Source organism: Mirounga angustirostris, unplaced genomic scaffold (genome assembly GCF_029215605.1).
Source record: "Mirounga angustirostris isolate CCGP_5_RB_7025 unplaced genomic scaffold, mMirAng1.0.hap1 SCAF_3, whole genome shotgun sequence".
Classification (NCBI taxonomy): domain Eukaryota; kingdom Metazoa; phylum Chordata; class Mammalia; order Carnivora; family Phocidae; genus Mirounga; species Mirounga angustirostris.
Window position 1 is genome coordinate 163610540 of NW_026991711.1, and position 21887 is coordinate 163632426.

Here is a 21887-nt window from a genome sequence, read left to right on the forward strand (position 1 = left end):
CCCCCTGTGTAATAGCCTTTTTATTCTATAAATGGTGTGCTTTATTATACACCTTGTGGCCGGTATGTCATTATCTCTTGACTCTTATTCAATGTAAAGAAATTGAGAAGTGGAAAATACTCAGTGTTACAGTTTTTTTTTTAAGTTGCAGTATCATGTATTTTGCAAAAAGCAAAATTAGTTTCTCTTTTCCAAATTGCTATATAAGATATATATTTCAATATAAACTCACTCTAAGCGTTTTACTAGCTGAATATTAATTATATCAAAACATCAGAAGTTCATGAGTGTTTAACAAAATACACATTAAGAATTAGAGAAATATTTGTTTTAGTAACACTTTAGGGTTTGTTTTTTCACATTTTAGTATTTTGGAGAATTAATGGTAAAAGACATTCAGGTGTATTCAAGAAGCATTTAAATAGAAGGTTGTTAAAATTATTTCACCAAACTGAGCATGTATTTCCTTTTTGTTCTTATTTTCTTAGCTGAACTTTATAATTTCTTTTCAAATACATTTTCTTTCCAAAGCCCTGTTATTTGCCATGTCTTCAGTATAGAAAGTGGTAACAAGAGGATAACTGAGATCTGAATCATTAGCTACTAATACTAACCATGGCCACAGACATTTCAACAGATCCTGGTAGAGAGATATGACTAGAGGAGTCAAGCAAATAAACTTGTTACTGAGTAGAATGTTGGGTCCAAGCCCTCAGTCTTGGTGAGTGGGGCATGTGGAATTGTGAGGATATTCCTTCTGCATTAAATACAAAGAACTAGACCCAAAGCAGTGGGTGACTACCTTGGCTGTTTTCCTGTAAATACTATATTCAAATTTTAGCTATTGATGTGTTTTCTCCAATGTGATAAAAGTGCACAGAAAGATTACCTGAAGGAAAAACACAGAAATGGACCAATTCTTTTCCCCTTAATTTAAGTTTAGACCAGCTTGCTTAAGCTACTATCCCATGATATTTCCTCCGAACTCTACTATGATTCCTTCTTGACCTTCCTGGATTCAGGATCTGTTCCAGGTGGGAGATAGACCAAAATGAGTAGGAAATGAGAGAAGTCCCTAGAAAGCAAGAAAATATCACACTTGTATTAGATTCCTTAACGTCTTTGCTGTGTGTACCAGAAAGCTTCACTCGTGAGTACTGTGGCTCTATGTAGGTGTTTCTGCAATATCTGGGTAGAGTAGCCTGGTAAGAAGAGTACCCTCAATTCATCCTAGAAGCTAGAATGCACCAGTGCTCTGTCTTTTCTTTCTTCCTGTCCTCCTTGTGAATGTCTGTCTTCTCTGTAAACTTTAGCACATGGTTAATAATTTTAAGTGAACCAAAACAAAGTAGAGTGAAAAAAATGTTCAGCGTAGAGGGCCTGGGTGGCTCAGTCATTAAGCTTCTGCCTTCGGCTCAGGTCATGATCCCAGGGTCCTGGGATCGAGCCCCGCATCAGGCTCCCTGCTGGGCGGGAAGCATGCTTCTCCCTCTCCCACTCCCCCTGCTTGTGTTCCTGCTCTCGCTATCTCTGTCTATCTCAGATAAATAAATAAAATCTTAAAAAAAATGTTCATGTAACAAATTATTTCTCTTTTGATTCTGGTATTGAAACATGAGTGGTTTTGGAAGGGTTATTAATGGAATAATTTAATACATTAAAGTAGAAAATAGAATTAAAGAGGAAATGTTATAGTTGGAAGGGACTGCAGATAGTAAACTAGTGCAGTGGTTTCCAACTGATCTTGGAGACCTGTGGATTATATCAAGGGCCCTAGAGGTCTCCTGATGTTTGTTGGTAGGATTATCTGCTACTTTGATTTCCTCAGTTCTCTATGAACTCTGTGTTTACTCTTGTTGCTGTCAGACTTTTGATGCCTCTCAGGCAGACTCTAAACAAAGATCACACTTTGAGGCCATACACATGGGATTTGACTTAGAAGAATCCTCCATACCAGAAGTTGAATTTTTAACATTTTCTATAGCATGTTCTCATAGTGGTTCATGGTCCTTTTCATCTGAAATTTAGGTTATTTTTTTCTTTAGTTGACTGGGGAGAACAAGTTGTAGAGTTTAATTCATCAGAACTTTGAAAACAATGTGGTGATATTTTTACAACAAAAGACATAAAAAGCTAAAGGATGGAATGCCATATTGGAAGTGTTTTCATATGTACCTGAGGCCATAGAAAAATGGAATTTACCTTGAACTGGGATACCTTTATTTGAAATGGATTTTTCTTTTGAAAGCAGTGAAGTTGTCCCTCATGAAGCTAAGCTTTAGTACTTTTTAAATAAATATATTAGTTTAATAAAAAACAGTAAGGACTACTAATCTGTTAGTGTAGTATGTATTTCAGGTGAATATGTTGTGCAAGCAGATTCTAAATAATTAATGAGGAGGGGTTAAGGATTTGTTTTACAACTAACACATTAAGAATATAACACTTTTGAAAATTTTGCTTGGGATCTTTAAGATCCTTAACTTAACCCTGTGTAAAAAATGGCTTTAGTTTTTTACTTGAGTGTGTTCTTTAACAGTGTTTGTCATTCTCTACAGAAGGATGATAAATTGCTTCTCATATTTCCAGCTTTCACATGCAGCTGAGGGTTCACTCTTGAGCATTTATCTGACACATTATTTGGAGGAAAAACTCCAAAGCAGCAACCCTTGGGAGACCCATCTGGTTTTGCCTATTCCAATCTTAAGCCACCAATTCTATTTTGGCAAAGGCCGGTTGTCACAAAGTATTTTTAAAATCAAACAAATTTGCTCCTCTTTATTCCTCTTGTCCTTCTTTCTTTACCTCTCTTCCCCCTTATTCCTACTCTTTTATTCCCTTATATCTGTATTGGATTATTTCAGGACTCAGTACCTTAGGCTTTTTGTCTTCCTCTTACTAAAAATTTTACCCCTTCTGAATTCATAGTCAAACTCCAGATTACAGCTTTGATTTCCCTCAAAAGATCTGCTGGTCCTTTTCCTGTTAGCCCTGGGAATTGAAGTAGGAACATATATCCCCTGAGGAGAGGGATAGAGCCTCTAGGAAGCCCAAGAATTATGTCCTGGATGGGACTATGGGAAATAATACTGGACAGTGAATGAAGGCCCAGAGGTGCCTGACCACAGCTTCTGCCCATCCTCACTATTCCACATCCAGATACAGACTATACATAGTCCTCTCCTCTCTGTGTAGTGAAATCCTGCTTTTTTTTTTTTTTTTTTTTTAAACAACAGTCCAGCTTAGATTTTTCTCTAAACCTTTCTGTAGTTTTTCCTTCTCATATTGATACTTCTTTTTTGGAGATTTCTATATAATTTGTAGACATTCCTTTTTGCTTAAAACATAGGAGTCTTATTCCAAAATGCTATAAGTTCCTTAAAAGCAGACGAATCATTTTATAGGCCTTTGTGTCCCGTTCCACCCCCAACAAATGTCTCCCTTAGTTTTCATATTTCTTTACCCTTGTACCTAGTAGTCTGGTAGGTGATAAGTGGTTGATAAATGAGGGATATACCACAGATACCATTTTAGAACGTGTCTGCCACTATTTTATCATAGCAGGTCATATGTCAGTGGGAGATTTCTTCATAGCAGAAGTGATGTCCTTTGTGAACTAGAGATACCTGGCCAGCCAGCTTTATAAAAAATACTGAAGTTCACAGGGTACTAGAAAGCACTGAGTTTTCTGATGAACATTATATTATGATATATCAAGGTTCAAGGAGGTATTGAATGTACCAAAAAAGCATGGAGGAAGAAAGGTAGGAGCATTGTAGAAAAAATATTAAGGCATAAGAATGGGCCTGATGCTTGGTGCTAGTTGTAGAGATCTCCAAAGCCTCAGAAATAGGACCACTCTTTGAACATAAAGGAACTTTTCTACCTCCAGTTTTATCTGCATTCCTTAGTCACAGGCTAGTGGCAAAGTATTTGAGCTTTATCACTTAAATGAAATATTTCTTCTGCTTTGAGGGTTTTTTTTTTTTTTGGTAGGAAAAGAAGCGGGGGGGATGTTTCCTACTGTTCCTCCTTATACTTAATACCTGCTTTACTTAGCTCTCAATAATGACCTTCCCCTTTATGGAAACAAAAAATACCCACATAATTGAATGATTGTTGCAGTCAGCCACCAAACTTCATTCTGATTCCCAAATAAAACTTTGGAAAGTATGATGAGCAATCCCACTGATGGTTCAGGACCATTAACTACATGTTAATGTATGATGATAGTTCGGTTTATGTTTACAATTTGTTTAAAGTTTCATGTGGAATTGCTGTTATTGAGTGGGTTTTCTTTGTCCCGACCTCATGGTGTGTTCTCTCTTTCTCTGTCTCTGTCTCTTGGTCTCTCTCCCTTGAGGTCCCCTTCACCATACAGTTTAGTCCTCCTGTGTTTTGCTGCTTGTGAGGAAATGTTGTCTCCCCATAAACTTCCCTCAAAATAGTGTTTAAGACCATGGCAGCTATCCAGTAAACTTTTTTATCAAATGATTTTATATTTGAAATATACTTTCTTAAGTTTAATTATAATACAAATCCTACCTATGATAAACAAATTAAGTTTTATTTGGCAGTTATTCCTGTTCTTTTCCCTTTTCCTCAAACTAGATGGCAATATTTATATATATATATTTTTAAGATTTATATATTAGAGAGAGAGAGCACAAACAGGAGTGGGAGCAGAGGGAAAGGGGGGGGCGGAGAGAAGCAGAGTCCCTACTGAGTGCAGAGTTCCACGAGCCCACGACCCTGAGAGATCATGACCTGAGCCGAAATCAAGAGTGGGGTGCTCATCTGATTGCACCACCTAGGTGCCCCCCAGTATTCATGTTCTGCATAGCATATTTATTGTTTTACTTAGCATAGAAGCATTTTTCACAAAGGAAAACCACCTTGAAGAAATATTGAAAAACTCTTTTAGCTTAATATAAAGGTACAGTATCAGTGCTGTATAAAATTACAGATTTTTTGGACATTCTGCAGGGCCTCTTTGGTTTCTTCAGTGATTTAAGTTACTTATCCAAACTCCATTAACCAAGCAGATACAGTCATTTGATGATCCTACAGATCATAAAATGTATCAAGTTTTGTTTATGGAAATGTCCATCAGATTTTAATTTATAGATTGTTTATTTTATATTTTTTAATTGATTAAAAGATTTCTAGAAGATACTGCAATTTAAACAAAAACACCTCAGATACCAAAACATTGAAATCAAAGTTGGAAAGCTGTTTTCAAGTATTTTAGCTATTCCATGTATAGAATAAAATTCTCTTTTACTTTTTCTGTCCCTGCTCCTTTTCCTTCCCGTTTCTAGCAAATTGATGTAGTTTAGTGTTGGCTCACCTACTTCTCCCTTGTCACTGAAAGTAACTTTGGGTTTTATGTTGTTTAAGGTTGAGCTTAAAGGACTTTGGTTACTACTTATAAAAAATCTTCTGGTATCATAAATGAAGATTACAGTTTGAAAAGCTACTGGTTACTCGTCATATTACTCCTAAAATTTTCCCCAAATGTGGATTGATTTTTTTCAAAACTTTTTCTGGCATTTTCATTTGAAGATATGATTAGCATACCCTCTGCTTATTAATGAGGGGGAGAACAAGGAGAAGTTAATCTTTATTCTTACTTGATAACTGGTTTGTTTTGTATTTATTGTTTAAAAGTAACAATAAAAGGATTTCAGATAAATGCTTCACTTTAAAAATATTGACATCTGAAAGGTATCATTTATCATTAAAGATTGTTTTAACATCACACACAACTTGTTCACTGGGCTATTCGTTTGAAGAGTTTGTTTCTGGATATATTACTTCTTGCCTATTCAGATAACAAGTAGTATTTTAGGAGTTTTAAAAATATCATTTAAGTCAGAGTTACTTTTGACAGCTTCAATACTCTGTATACGATTATGATTTGTTTTCTTAAAATTTATATTTTGAAATTACAATTATAAATGTATTCTGATTTCAATGGTGTACTGTCTTGCAGTTTCATTTTATAAGTATAATTTGAATACTCCAGATATATTCTTGTTAGAAAAGTTAAGATCCGCCCCCCCCCCCTTTTTTTTGAAGTGTTTGGCAATCCAGAATATTAGGGGCTTAAAATAGGGTCAGGTATGAACCTATATGTTGACCATTTACTCTGACCCATTGGTAATCTCAAACAATTTGAGATTGCATTTGAACTATATTTGTGAATGACTTCTCTTACCCCTTTAAGACATCCAGATTTCTAGAGCTTTCTGTATAAGTTCTGATATACTTCTTTGGTGCCATCAGTTGTTCCCAGATTACATTACTCTCCTACCCTTGCATTTTAAGTTAGAGATAGAATAGTGAGGAGTAATGGCCCAGCTCTGATTTAAGACTCTGTTACATCTTTCCCATAATCTTTATTTTGGGCCTGAGTGGGTCTAATTCCCAGTGAAACTAGGACATTGCCAGTGGCCCCTGTATTGCTCATAATTGAATGGGATACCTCAGCCCTAACTTTCTAGTTCAGAGGTTTAGGAACATGCCTTAACTTCTGGCAGGTTTCAGGTGGGTGATTCCTTAATAAGAGCACATTAAAGAAATCTGAATTGTAAGGCTGATCCACTATTTTAAAAACTGAAAATTTTTTCGGTATATCACACAATTTACCTATTTTATATTCTCTAGTTACAGTGGATCAAAACTATAGTGCATATTTTATTGGGAAATGTGTTTTTTTTTTTTTATAATTGCCATCTAAAAAAGGAATTGTTTAAAGGCATTGTTTTTGAGTTTCTCTTTACTAAAACTAAAGTTCTTATAGTTATCCTATTGAATTTCAATTAAATTTATTATCAAATAATCTAACCAGTGATCTGTTGGTGTGATGGCCTAATGGCAAATACAGTCTTTGCATATAATTATGTTTACAGTCATTTGAAAATCTCATGTTAGGGAGAGTCCTTTGAGTACAACTGTAGAATAACAGTAGAGTAGAAATTGCATATGAAATGCATGGCCTCTAATTTTTTTTTTCCTCTTTAAACCTTACCCTCCTTTGTTAAATAGCATAACATTATTTCCCACAAGTGATATTTTGTTTCACTACATACAAGTTTTGATTGTTCCTCAACATTTTTTTAGGTGAGTACCCAGAATATGAAGATAGGTGGGCTGCCACGTACGACACCTCCAACTCAGAAACCCCCCAGCCCTCCCATGTCAGGGAAAGGGACACTTGGGTAAGTATGTAACTAAGTAATAATTGAAAACCATTTCATGTAGTGTTGTTGAAAACTAAACACTACATACATTTAAACTATTTTTTAATATTTGAAACAAGAACATTTTTCTCCCTAAGATTAACTTTTTTGTGTGTAACTTTCCCTTTTTCTGGGAAACCTCTTTATACTTTAAAGAGATTTTGTTTAAACGTTATTTTTCTAATAAATTTTAAATTTGAGGTAAAATCCTAGTCCAAGTTCATGATTTATTATAAATTGCACTCTAATTTCAGAAAAATTTTAGAGTATTTCATATTACATTTGACTATGCTTATTTAGACTATTCTTGTGAAGAACACTGTGTAGATTACAAAATTCTGTATATTTTGTGTTGTTATGAGAATATCAAGCTTAATTTAGTCCAGCAGAAGTGAGCTCTGGATTTGACTTCTGGTAGAAATGGCCAATTAATGTAAAAGCGTCTAACATTTTTCTTCTGTAGCATCATAGTATAAAAATTCGGTTTATTGTGGCACCTGGCTGGCTCAGTCAGAAGAGCATGCAACTCTTGATCTCAGGGTTGTGAGTTCCAGCCCCATGTTGGGTGTTGAGATTACTTAAATAAAGAAATCTTAAAAAAATTTTATCATGGAGATTTGTGATCAGATGGACATAATATATCCCAGAAGCCAGATGACTAAAACTGTGGTCCAGTTCTGCTCCTGCTCTTTTGTCTTGCGTAGTCAGCCTCTTTGCAATTCAGTTTTTTCATCTGTAAAAGGGGGTAATAATTGTCCTCTATTAACTTTTCAGAGTCATTGTACCACAAATTGGATTTTTAAAAAATGTATGAGACAAAGACAAAATGCTTTGACAACCATTGGCTTTATTATATATGCTTAACAATTTTTTAATTGGCAATGTTGTTTTTGGCCCCCTCACCAAAAAAAAAAAAGAGAAAATGACAAAAAACCTAATTAATCACCATGGGTCAGGGCAGAACAAAGATGAGTTAGGATATAAAAGAGGATAGTGTTGGAAGAAGAGTTACAGTTAGGACAGTGGGAAATAAAAGAATAAAAATGAATTCCAGCGAGAAATAAGATGATTTTATTTGGGGTCAACAAAACAAATTCTGCTTAGATTAGAGAGGAAATTAGTAGATCAAATAAGATTTAAACTTCAGGGTCGAATGTTGATGACATGATAGGGTGTAATTGTGCAGAGGTAAGAGTAGAGAGATCAAGAGGAAGTATTTATTTTCCTATGGAATGTCTACATTTCTATCATTTGTAGTGCCTAACAGATGTTGTTAGCTTTTAAGTCAAGATGGTTAGCAAAGTAACCCATTGTCATCTCGAGTAAAATAAAACTTGTGTTGCTCTCAAATTTTGAAGATTTATTCATATACCAGAATTTTTTCCCTTGTGTATTAGCAAGGGTTCTGCAGGGTCATTGGAGACCAGAGCTGCTGAACACCACAAGCCAGTTGATGATCACAAACCTGGCTTTTTTGCATAGTGTTTGCCTAGCCATCATATTTTGTTCTTTTGCCCCTAATTTTTTACTTTGTTTTTGTAATTGCCTTCATTGTATTGTTCTCAGTCAGCAAAGGGTTTTTTCTTGCATGAAACAGAATGTTTTTATTGTCTGGGAAAATTGGAAATCAGATGTTTGGAAATTAATGTTTCCTATCTTATTTTTTTTTATATTTACATTGTAATTTCAGAGATGCCTAAACTTTTTAGTATTTTAAATCCAAGTTCCTGGCATTCCTTTTTCTTCTTTGGACCCAGTATCTCATTTATTGCCCTTTACTTCTTTTTAATTATTAATGTACACATGTATTTATGCAAGATTTTGAGGGTAGTAGAGTGGACAGGGTCAATGCAAAGTGATCTCACCCAAAATCAATAAACCATAACTTGAATAGCCCAGGAGAGCAGTTTTTAAAGGTACCCTGCAACTTTGCGGGGAGTGAATTATTGAGAATTTTATAAGGGAGCAACATCATTTCAGAAAAAGAAGGCTTTTTAATTTTCACTTCTTGAGATCCCAGTTTTTATTCTCTCAGAAACCATAATCTTATCTGCAAAATGTCAGCTTCATGTCAGTTGAGTATTTATCATTGTCATAAAGAATTTAGAAACTTAGGGATGAGAGCTAATTTAATAATCACTAATGTGCCATTGTGCATCCTATTTCTGATCATATTTCCTTCCTTTTCTCATTCTCTTCCTTTTAAAGGAAATTTTGAGAAGAAGGAAATATATTAATAAAATCCAGTCCTTTTTGTGCTTTACAGTTCAAAACAAATAAGGTAGAAAGACTTAGATGGTCTTGTCTTTTTCTCTCCTTTTTAAATGTTGAACTCTGAGGATGTGGGGCAGGAGGTAAAAGAGAGCAAGGTTAAAGTTGAAGGAGGTGAAATGAGAATGGAGGGAGATGAGATTAACTTGTGTATTTCTGTGTATGGATATAGTTCAGTTTCTGTGTATTTACTCTATGGAAAGGGAAATGACTTGTTATAGTTGCTGTTGATCTTCAGTGTGGGGGTTGTGGAGCCAAATTCTGGATTTATTTACCCGATCTTTGAATATCTTTGGTTAGGGAGAGAGGGGTGAGGAAGATAATTAGTGCATTCATGCAGTGCAGTTGGGAAACTTTTGACACAGTACTAAAATAATTTGAACTCATCCCCCCCCCCCCCCCCGGCCAAAAAAAGAGAAGAGAGTCTGGGAAACACTGGCTTACTTGGGAGAATCTTTGTGCTGTCAGAAAATGAGTGAACAAAATTGCATTAGTACAGGGAAATGAGGTTTGAGACTAAAGAATAGCAATACTCCTCAAAACCCTAATGGCAGAGAAGTGATACTAAAGGAAAGACTGAAATTGGTAGCTGGGTTATGTTAAAACATGTTCCTGTCTCTGAATACAAATTGTATTTCACTACTGGCAACTCTTTGAATTTGTTGTGCCGAAACTTGCTAATCACACAATACATACGCTCTTCTTTTTGTAGGCGGCACTCCCCCTATCGCACACTGGAGCCAGTGCGTCCTCCAGTGGTACCAAATGATTATGTACCTAGCCCAACCCGTAATATGGCTCCCTCGCAGCAGAGCCCTGTGAGGACAGCTTCTGTGAATCAAAGAAATCGAACTTACAGGTATTTTCTCTCCCTCAGTGCAAATGTGAAGGTCATAGTACCATAATTTTAGATTACTTCAGTTAAATCTCTCTCCTTTTCCAAGCACTAAGTTCTTTTCCTCACTCTACTCCCCCAGACCTCATCTGAATCCACCTCTCTCTCCTCATGTTCTGATGCAGCTTTGAGGTCAGGAAGTTGGGAAAAAAAAAAAAAACCAAAAAACAGAAAAAACAGACATCTTAAAATACAAACTTCTCTACAAAATTAATAGTTATAGTGGACCTGAAAAAAAGTTATGGACCAGATGTGGGAAAAATAGTTACAGATCGGATATGGGAAACTGCAAGTTGTTTTTTGGTGGAACTTTACAGATGAAAAACTATACATAATAAAACAGTAATATGGGATGGTACATCAAGATATCATTAGAAATAAAATTAATCAACCTGTTTAGGAAAACTGTGTTTTTATTATAAAACAAGTTTCTTCAGAGCATAAAAGTAATACTATTTTTACGTGTTGAACCCTATCACTTACCACTTATATTTCTGCAGAATTTTTCCTTCTTTCTCAATGTCAATTTCAACCATCTTTTGATGCTTATTAAAAGGTGGTCAGAACAAGTTTCTTGAACTCAGTGTTTTTCCTGTTTTACTCAAATTAGTACATGAAGTGGAGGGTTTTTGCATTATCTTTCCTTAGCAGTACTCATTTCAGAAAGTTTGGGGAAATGCGGGTGGTGTCTGACTGTATATAAATAGTCCTGTTTGGGCGGCTCTCCTTTCTTCAGCAGCAGCGGGAGCAGCGGCGGAAGCCACCCGAGCAGCCGTAGCAGCAGTCGCGAGAACAGTGGAAGCGGGAGCGTGGGCGTTCCCATTGCTGTTCCTACTCCGTCTCCTCCCAGTGTCTTTCCAGGTAACACATGAATGGTGCCTCATCTTCGCTGGTCTTCTTTGAATTTGAACTCAGTTTCTGACTTAATTATAGGGGGCTTTCTTCCTAATCAGGATTTTTTTTTCCTTCAGGACTCCATAAATGTTGGGGAACCTTTATGCATTTGTCATTTTTAACCAAGCGATTTCTGAGTTTATGCTCACATGCGTCTCTGTTATTTGGCTTTGGCCTTTGGTGCCATGGCTCAGTTGGTCCTTTGAGGTTTCAGGTACCTCCTGGGTATGACCACGTTTACTTCCAGGTAGTGTTACGACATTGCATATGTTTGGACACAGTCCGTGTTAGAGTCACATTGGTAACAAAGGATTGGACAAATTTAACGGTAGTTCTGGCAGTTAAATTTAGTGGACTTTTGGAACTTAATACTCTCTGAAATACTACCCTTTTTTCCCCCCAAAACATAAAAATGTGCTTGTTTAATGTGAAGACACCGAAGTTAAAATTTAGTTTTAAAAGCATGACACAGAAGACCTAGGGATAGAATTTTTAAATTTAATTTGCTTATCATGATACCAAATAGATAATATCTTTTTAAAAATCATGAAAAAGATTTGTGTTTTTCTAAAATTTTTTTTTTTAAAGATTTTATTTATTTATTTACTTATTAGAGAGCGAGCGAGAGAGAAAAGCATGAGAGGGGGGAGGGTCAGAGGGAGAAGCAGGCTCCCCGCCGAGCTGGGAGCCTGATGCGGGGCTCGATCCCAGGACTCCGGGATCATGACCTGAGCCGAAGGCAGTCGCTCAACTGACTGAGCCACCCAGGCGCCCCTTTCTAAATTTTTTTTTACCTAATATGTTTTTGTCTGGAATATGTGTTTATTTTCTGATTTTTGTAATTCAAAATGGAATACTGTTTCCTAATGTATTATGTTTTATATATTATTTACAAAATACAGTGCTAAAAATTACAATATAAAGGGAACATCTTTCTTCCAGAGTAGTGGCTTTCAGGTAAAATGGAATGCTGTTTTTAATGAATTAAAAAATCTGTACATTACCCTGAGCATTTTGAATTATTTGCTGCAAACCAAATAATCCTTTAATATAAGCTTCATTCTTTTTTTTTTTTTTTTTTTTTACCATTCTCTTCTATTCTTTGGTTAGTGTTAAGCACTGAATATTTAACATTAGGTTCTCTAATGCCTTTTCTAATCCCACCTAATGGGCCTGCCTCATTAATGCTGCCTCTTACTCCTCTTTCCCCTCAGCCCCTGCTGGCTCTGCTGGTACTCCTCCCCTTCCTGCTACTTCTGCATCTGCCCCTGCCCCTCTTGTTCCTGCTACTGTCCCTTCCTCCACTGCCCCAGACGCTGCTGCTGGGGGGGCCCAGGCCCTTGCTGATGGCTTCACTTCTCCAACTCCCCCTGTTGTTTCTTCCACTCCCCCCACAGGTGAGTACGGCTTGTTCCTTTGGCAGGCACATCCAGTCATCTGGCTCTTTTACCTGGAGCTCTGGCTTTATGACTTTTGTTTGTGCCGTGTGTGTGTGTGTGTGTGTGTGTGTAAAATCTGAAGAATAATGGACTAACTTAGAAAATGGCATTCTACAAAAAGTAGAATTTCCTGAGGAAGGGTAAAGTTCACATACACTTTTCCTGTAGAGTAACACAAATATACATTTTTTTTAATTGCTTGAATTTCACTTACTGGAGATTCGTGAATTTAGTATGGAGCCATTTTCTGTACAGTTTTGAGGTGGTGGTGTTAGAAGTAGTGTTGCAGATTAAGTCTTTAACAAAGACTTAAGGAAATAATTTTAAGGTATATTTTATAGGAAATATTTGATGTAACAGTTTGGAAGTCTCTGAAGTCTATCAAAGCAGCTCTGGAAACACATAGACAATAATGGACTTTTTAAGAATTTCAGGTTTACTTAAGTGTTACTTAAGGTTGACTGGTGTTTTAGTTTTTAAAACTGCATCCTAAAATCTGTCTTGATGGGGAAGGGGAAAAAGGTTCAGTTGCTACAAAATATATTTGCAAAGTTAATAGTGATGCTGGTTATTAGCAAACAAATTCTTTATCTATTATAAAAATGTATGTGTTTGGACATGCATCCCCTTAGCTTGTTAAATACTTCATAGAATATATATTTAGCTCTGCTGCTATAACCAGATGTTTAAATGTGTTAAAGGGCACTTTTAGCTAAAATGGATTTTGGATGGTGTTTTATGGGTTAGCTTCTATAATAGAAATTTTTAAGAAAAGCTTTCCATGTAAACGTAAATGTGGGCTATTCTTTGATCTACACACGTTTCTGTTAGGCCAGACCGTCTAGTTAAATATAGGAATCTTGTTATGCTCCAGCACCAATGAAGTAAAAAATACATCTTGAAGTTGGTTGTAGGCCCAGAAGGAACAGATTACTCCCACCTAAGAGGCAACATTTTTGTAATAAAATCATAATTTAACAGGTACTGCTTCATAGTCTGCACTGAATAAACATTTGTTATATGAATGAATAAGCATACTTTTTCTTAACAGAAAGCAAGGTGAATGCCTTAATAATAATTTATGTCAATATACTCTCTTTTATACTGTCTTTGAATCACCAAGTACTTTTTTCTTTTCTTCTTAAGGTATAAGTTACATACAGAAGAATTCACCCTTTTTAGCATGTACGTTTGTCAAATGTATACAGTGATGTGACCACAGCTTCAGTCAAGATGTAGAATAGTCCTATCATCTGCACATTTCCTCTGTGTTCTTTGTAGTCAGTCATTCCTTTTTACTTCTAGCCCCTGGCAACCCTTTGATCTGTTTTGTTTTGTTTTTGTCTCTAAAGTTTTGCTTTTGTAAGAATATGTAAATAGAAGCGTATGGTATATAGCTTTTGGGGCCTGGCTTTTTGGCACCAGTGCATTTGAGATTTATTCATGTTGTTTCATGTTTCATTATTTTGCTCCCTTTTATTACTGAGTAGTGTTCCATCATTTGGATGTACCACAGTTTGTTTATCCCTTTCCCCGTTGAGGGACATTTGGATTATTTCCGTTTTGGGGTTTTTATGAATAAAATTGCTGTAAGCATACACACGCAGACTTTGCGTGAGTGTAGGTTTTCAATTCATTTGGGTAAACACCTAGGGAGTAGGATTGCTGGCTTGTGTGGTAAATGAATGTTTAATTTTATGAGAGACCATCAAATTGTTTTCCAAAGCAGCTGAACACACCACCACCAGCAGTGCGTGAGACTTCCCTGCATACTTGTTAGCACTTACTATTGTCAATTTGTTTTTGTTTTTTTGATTTAGCCAGTCTAATAGGTATACAGTAATTTCTTGTGGTTTTGATGTTCATTTCCCTAATGACTAATGAGCTAGAACATTTTTTTGTGTGCTTCTTTGCCATCTGCTTATCTTCTTTGATGAAATGTCCTTTCAAATGTTTTGCTCCCCTCCACACACCTTTTGAGTTGGGTTGTTTTCTTATCGAATTCCTTTATTCCTGAATGTAAGTCCTTCATCGATTATACGATTTGGAAATATTTTCTTCCATTTGTGACTTACCTTTTTATTCTCTTAATGGTATCTTTAGAAGGGGAGTTCTTCATTTTGATTGCGTCTAGTTCATTGATTTTTTTTTTCCTTTATGGATTGTGCTTTCAGTGTCATACTTTCAAACTTGTTACCTTACACAAGGTCACAGATTTTGTTCTGTTTTTTTTTCTAGAAGTTTTTAGTTTTAGATTTTATAGTTAGGTCCTTGTTAATTAAACTGTAGTTTTGTTTGCTTTTTTAACCCAAAGCAAAGTAAATGCCTTATTAATTGAATGAATAGAGTCTTTTATGTAGTGTTTTTTAATTACTGAGGACTTATGTGAGATTTTAGACTGGATCTAACTTTATAAAATTCATAATGGTTTAATTATCAGATGCTTTTAACTTGAAAATGGTAGGTTTGTATTAGTTTGTTACAGATTGATTACTAAAATGCCAATAATGTATTTGTATCTGGTGATTCAAATGACAGAATTTACCTTTTAATTAATAATTTATTAGTTTATATATTTTTACATTTTTTTATCATTGTTACAGAGACTTGACAGATTATGTTTAAGCTTGAATACTCCAGATTTTTTGTCCAACAGAATTGATTTTTAGGTTTTGATGCTGTCATAATGTAAAATTAAATGATACAGCAGATCTTGAGTACTTTTAGAATATTCTTTATATGAGTTCATATGAACCCAAGTTTGATAAAGTTACGGAGTTACTGAAGCCCAATTTTACTCAGGTAAATCCTTTTTTTACGATCATGGGTAAGATGAAAAATTGCCAGAAGCGTTTTTCTTTCTTTTCTCCTTTCCCCCTCCCTTTCTTGCTTCCTGCACTTTCTCCTCCTCTTTGCTCTTCCCTTTCTCTCTCCTCACCTCCCCAGGTTCTTCCTCTCTCACTTCTGCTCCCTCCCCTTCCCTCTCCTCCTCTTACCTCCCCTCCTTTCATGCCTGCTGGAGTGACCTCTCATGGGTGCTCCAGTGCTCTGTCTGATCCATCTGTAATAGTAGGCCTTCAGCTGAGTGACGTTAAGTGGAAGTGGAGTCAAGATAAAATTTAGGAACTGGATTGCATTAGGGAATTGGATAGACTAAGAAAGAATGTCTCTAGTTAGCATTAGCTATTGAAATACTCAGCAAAATTGAGTGGAATTGCTAATAAATATTACAGGTTTGAAGATAGTATTACAAGTAAGATATATTTTGATTCACTTTTTTTGTATCTTAACTTTTTTCTTAATTGTAAATTTCTTAAGCTCTGATTTTAAGACAAAATAATCTAGCTTTGGAGATGGAGATTTCTGATTGAATAAGATGTGTTTAATTTGGAATTATGTCACCTGATTGCTGAAATATTTTGTTTTCCTTTAAACTGCTTTGCCACCTTAAATTTGCTGCCATTATTATTATTATTATTATTATTTTGGATAAGACCGTGTGTCAAACATTTTTTCTTTTGCTTTCTCAAATGTCATTCTTGTTTAGTTTTTTTTTTTTTAAGGATTTATTTATATATTTTACAGAGTGGGGGTGGCGGTGGGGAGGGGCAGAGGGAGAGAGAATCCAAGCAGGACACAGGGCTTGATTTCAGGAGCCTGAAATCACCACCTGAGCTGAAACCAAAACCAAGAGTCAGGTGCTTAATCCACTGAGCCACCCAGGTGCCCCTTGTCTTGTTTAGTTTTTAGTGGCCATTTTTGGGGGGTAGAGGAGGAAGTAAGCCATAAATTTTAGTTGTGATGATTTGAAACCCTATCAAATTATTAGTTTAATAAAATTGTAATTAGTAATCTATTTAGAACGTAGCTTTTCCAAACCTAATTTTATTTACCTGTTTTCCTACTTTGCACTTTGATGTCAGCTGACCAATAACTGTGACCTTGCATGATGTTTATCAGATAGCAATTAAATTAGCTAAACATTGTTATTTTTAATAATCTTATTAAGATTCAGGCAGTGTACCTAAAGCATTTCATTGCCTGAGATAATTATCTTTTAATGACAAATTTATGCTCTGTCCCTTTTCCAGGTCATCCTGTTCAGTTCTACAGCATGAACAGACCTGCTACTCGCCATACTCCTCCAACAATAGGGGGCTCGTTGCCCTATAGACGCCCTCCTTCCATAACGTCACAGACAAGCCTTCAGAATCAGATGAACGGAGGACCTTTTTATAGCCAGAATCCAGGTTAGATTTTCTTTTGCATTCTGTAGAATATATCTAATTAAAAATTTCAGTTACAGGGGAAAAAACCTTTAATTACAAATTACTAACACATAATAGGTGTTTAGTACTGTTTGTTGAATGAATGGAAGAATGACTACAAGGTTGCTAATACTGTATCATTCGGTTCCTTTTTTTTTAATCAGTACATGATTTCCATATAAAGTTGTAGAACTTAATTTTTCTGAACAGAATCTTTGATTGTGCTAGTGATTGTTTGCTTCTAAGAATAACGTTGTGGTGAACAGTATTTCCTTCTTATTTAATCAGATATCCTTGCTCTATGAATAACAAATAATGAAAATTGAATGTTCATGAACAGAGTTCGTAAGTGGTATAGTAAAAGAGAAATGATATTTTTGAACTATTTGTGCTAGGCAGTTATACTATCTTAATTCTCATACCAAACCTATGATGGAAAAGCTAGGACTTGGACGGATTGATCCAGATATTATAGTCATCTTTCTGTTGCATCATGCATACCGAAAAAATTAATCTGGCACATATTTAAACCATATGTAGTCATTATTTTTGCTTCTTCCCCAGAGAGGGTAAGAGCAAATATTAGACCCTATGACTATTGTGGACATGGTATAGCAACTTACTGTGTTTTTCTGGATTTTTGCCCAGAGGCCAGTAAGCCTGTGTATCTTTAATATTAGGGTCAACCCATTCCATCTCTGATAAACCCTGAAACTGGTCTACTGTGGCTACTACCTTTTGGTGAAACCTTATTTCTTTGGAGTCATGCAGAAGAAATTTGATCCTCCTTCTACATAACTGCAGTTTAAAGAATGCTTTTATATATATTATCCCATTTGATTCTTATAATCATGTGATCATTTTCATCTGTATTTTGTAGGATGAGAAACAGGTGACGTCAGGTTAGAATTTGAACTTAGGTCATCTGCCTCTAAGTTCCATGTTCTTTCTTCGTACTCGCCTCCCTACCTTCAGATTTTAAAAAAATCTCTCTTTTACTCTCCTAGTCTTCTCTTTGGTGGGGGGTGGGGAGGTGAGGAGGATATCCACATTGTGATATAAAATGCATGAGAGCCAGAGACCCTGTCAGTCTTTTATACAGTTTTATCCTGGGAATAGTGCTCAGTAAATTCACTGGTTTTCTGTGAGATGGAAATCTGGCAGCACTGTTACTGTATTTGGTTGAGTTTGAAAGGGCATTATAACATAGGAATTAAAATATGGAATACCCAGTGTCCAGTGCCAAGTCCTAAGGGTACAATAGTTGTTTTCTAATGAGATTGTTTCAGAAGCAAGTTAATGAAAGGAACACTTTGATCAGGGCTTAACTGAAACCCCTTTGGTTGTCATTGATTCTTAATAATCTAGCCAAAGAAATAGGAACACCAATTTATTATTCATCTGGTCAGCAGCAAAGAGGGTCACCAAAATAAATAGAGCTAAGCACAAGTTAACAGTTTTTAACCTTAAATATGAAGGTGAAGGCCCTGGTGGTAAAGAAGTATGTGTGTATACACATGCGCGTGCACACACACACACACACACACACAACTTGTACATTTACGTATATAGACCTAGTTTGGGAAGTGTCCTAGTTCAGGCTGTTGTCATAATGTGCCATAGGACAGGGTGACGTATAAATAACAGAAATTTATTTCTCACAGTTCTGGAGGCTGAAAGTCAGATCAGGGTGCTAACGTGGTCAAGTTCTGGGGTTCTCTTCCAGGTTGCAGACTGCTATCTTCTCATATCTCACATGGTGGAAAAAGAGAGGGAGTTGTCTAGGTCTCCTTTGTAAGGGCACTAATTGCGTTCATGAGGGGTCTACCCTCATGACCTAATTGCCTCCCAAAGACCCCACCTCCTAATACCATCACATTAGAATTTCATGAATATGAAATTTAGGGATACATAAATATTCAGTCCATAACATTAAAAAATCAATAATAATCAAGGTCTTTGGTAATAGATAATCATGTATTTTACTGCTCACAGTTTCTTACAGCAAAGACTAAAAAATCTAATTCATAAAGTAAAATGTTGGTTCCAAGAAATGTGACTGTATATAGTTATATGAGAGAGGAATTTATGAACAGGTATGGTGTTTTACACAGGGAAAATATCAAGCTGTAACCATTGAATGTTCTTAATAACAACTAAAAAGAAACAGTGAAAAAATAATATTGGGTTGGTAGTATTGCAGAAGAGAAGCCAATAACATATATCCTCTAAATGATAGTTAAGTTACAGCATTACCATAAATTTCCAGAAGAATACAGATGTGGTGGGGCTTTAGCAAAGTATGAATAAAGAGCAGTAGCAAGAAGCAATTTTCAAATCCTTACATTAGGCAATCTTTAGGGTTTGTTAGAGAATGCTTACTCTTTTTATTTTTTAAAGAATGCTTACTGTAATGAGAGCAAAAAAACAGGAAAACAACTGAAAAGTGTTACATTCTTAGATGACCAAGTAAACCAGATAGACCCTTTATACTGATTATTAACACAAGCTGTGTTTTTAAACTTTGTGTTAATTTGCTACTTTTTCTTGGCATAACATCTTATGGTGATTTTTTTGCTTGAAAAGGAATAACAATGATCCAATTCTTTTAACCCTTCTGAAACTACAGAACTGATAATTATTTGGTAACCATATTCTTTTCCATCAAAAAGCCTCCTTACTGAGGTGCCTGGGATCAAGCCCCGCCTTGCCTTGGGCTCCCTGCTCAGCGGGAAGCCTGCTTCTCCCTCTCCCACTCCCCCTGCTTGTTTTCCTCTCTCTCTGTCAAATAAAGAAATAAAATCTTTAATAAAAAAAGCCTCCTTACTGAGTATGATTAGTTGAGTTCACTTTTAAATACTCCCTGCTGTTCATGTTTAGGAAATATTGCACTCTTAAAATGAATTGCTTAAATCATTTCCTTCACTGCAATGTAAAATATAAGCACTTAAACTTGAATGTGCTCTCAGATGTCTATAACCTCTAACGGTGGTGTTTTTTTTTTTAAGATTTATTTATTTATTTTAGAGATGGTGGGGGAGGGGAGAAGAAGAGAGAAACTTAAGCAGACTCTGCACTGAGTGTGGAGCCCACTATGGGGCTCTCACATCCCTGAGATCATGACTTGAGCTGAAACCAAGAGTCGGACACTTAACTGCGCCACTCAGGTGCCCCGGTGGTATCCTTTCATGGTTTTAAAAGTAGTATTTAGAATGTTTATTATGTCTGATTTTCTCAGAGTATTTATAAATCTGTAGAAATAAGCTGTAAAATTCCAACTTATTTTTTCAAAATGCTTTGAAGTAGACATTTTAAAACAGTAAGCCTCAAAGATTATGCTCCAAAGGATTTTATAAATAACCAGGAAGGTCATGTTTGGAAAGTCTGTATATTTCATCAGCACCAACTCATCCTCTAAATTTGGTTTGCTTGCAAAGTCTATTACTATATACATGTCTACTTGTTGCTGTGTGTAGAACTTAAGATCTCTCTATAAACTCCAGTTTGGTGAGGCCATCTCTTCACATTAACATCGTTAGTGTATATTGTGAACATAAAACTCCTGAATCTAAGTTTGGAGATCTTTTGGTGGTTATAGGGAAAGGGTCTTGTCACATGAAGAATCATCTTAGCTAAGTAAAGTGAAAACAAGTGTCTAGTTACCTCTGCTCTTCCCTGTTCACAAGATGCCTGGGACTAGAACCAAATATTGCAGGTAATTCTTCTCATCAACATCCTGCTTAAATCTCCTGGAATGGTTCATTTTCAGCTCAGCTCTAAGGACAATAAATCTAGTCTAAAGTAGGATGTTCTGGTTCACAGGAGTTCTGGTCAGATGAAATCTTAACATGGTCCAGAAAGAAAATGCTGTGATACATGAATTAATTTGGACCATCACATTAAAATTTTGCCCTGGGGAAAAAAAAGTAGCATTTGGGGTGACCTTTGTAAACTGTTTGGAACTGAATTTTTTAAACATGGTCTGGCTTTGAGAAAAATCCAACTTGTTTTGTTACAAAGCAAATCTGTTTTAGAAAGATTTGTGATTGGTTTTTACCTGGGCTGTTCTTGGTGGACTTCTTAAAACCCTATGGTTTCAGATTTTCACTTGCAGAACTAGAAAAGAAATAGAACATACTCATCTTAAAAAATAATAATACACTTGATCTATCTACAAAAAGACTGTTCTGAGTTAAGCACCTAATCATTTTGGTTTTGCTGAGCACCAGAAGGTCATTTAAAAAAAAAATTGGATGAGAAACAGTGACTGAAGTGGGGGATTCCCTACTTTTCTGTTATAGGACAGGTTGGGACCGGTGCTAACAGAAGAGGAACATTTTCATCTTATTTGACGGGAACGTACACCCAATAAATACTTTCCTAGAATGCCAGTTGCTGTTTGCTTCTCTTTCTCTCTTATCAGCTTCGTCTCTGCTACTTCTGTGTTCATTATGTCGTCTTCTTCCTCCAAGTTTAGAAACACAGGGTATTGGGAACATATCAGCAATTGTCCCAAGCCTCTGCGAGGGGGAGACACGGCATCGAAGGGTTTACTACCAAGTTTAGGGAAAAACCTAATTAAAAGGTACCTTTTAAGAAAGTACCCATTTCTAGGGTTATTCTACGCTGCCCCTTACATCTAGATATTCTTTAGTATTAACTCATAGCTTAACTCTTGTCTACATATCATCTATGTTCCTTAGTTACCAAGTGGTACTTTTTTCACACTGTTACTAAGTTCTCTTCTTTTCTTTGTGTTTATGCTGCCTTGATTTTTTTTGGGCCAGGTCCTGAGTTAGGCATTCTGCATGCATTAGTTTTTTGTTTTTGTTTTCTTTTTAAATCTTTGCAACCACTCTGTAAAGCAAACCACTCT

The 21887-nt window shown here is 35.9% G+C and overlaps 1 protein-coding gene across 14 annotated transcripts in view; it reads left to right on the forward strand.

Moving 5' to 3' along the window:
* The window catches only part of ABI2 (abl interactor 2), a 169210-nt gene that overhangs the window by 83412 nt on the left and 63911 nt on the right, over positions 1-21887 (forward strand). For 8 of the 14 annotated variants that reach the window (XR_010410273.1, XR_010410274.1, XR_010410271.1 and 5 more), the window contains 4 exons: positions 7126-7223; positions 10228-10374; positions 11147-11271; positions 16835-16993. Coding sequence is in view for 10 of the 14 variants with exons in the window: in XM_064586953.1 (XP_064443023.1) it covers positions 7126-7223; positions 10228-10374; positions 11147-11271; positions 16835-16993 (529 nt within the window). In the remaining 4 variants the exon portion in view is untranslated. Of the gene's footprint in view, positions 1-7125; positions 7224-10227; positions 10375-11146; positions 11272-12518; positions 12702-16834; positions 16994-21887 lie in introns of all 14 variants that reach the window. The other 6 variants (XR_010410272.1, XM_064586954.1, XM_054506058.2 and 3 more) reach the window with 2 other exon arrangements.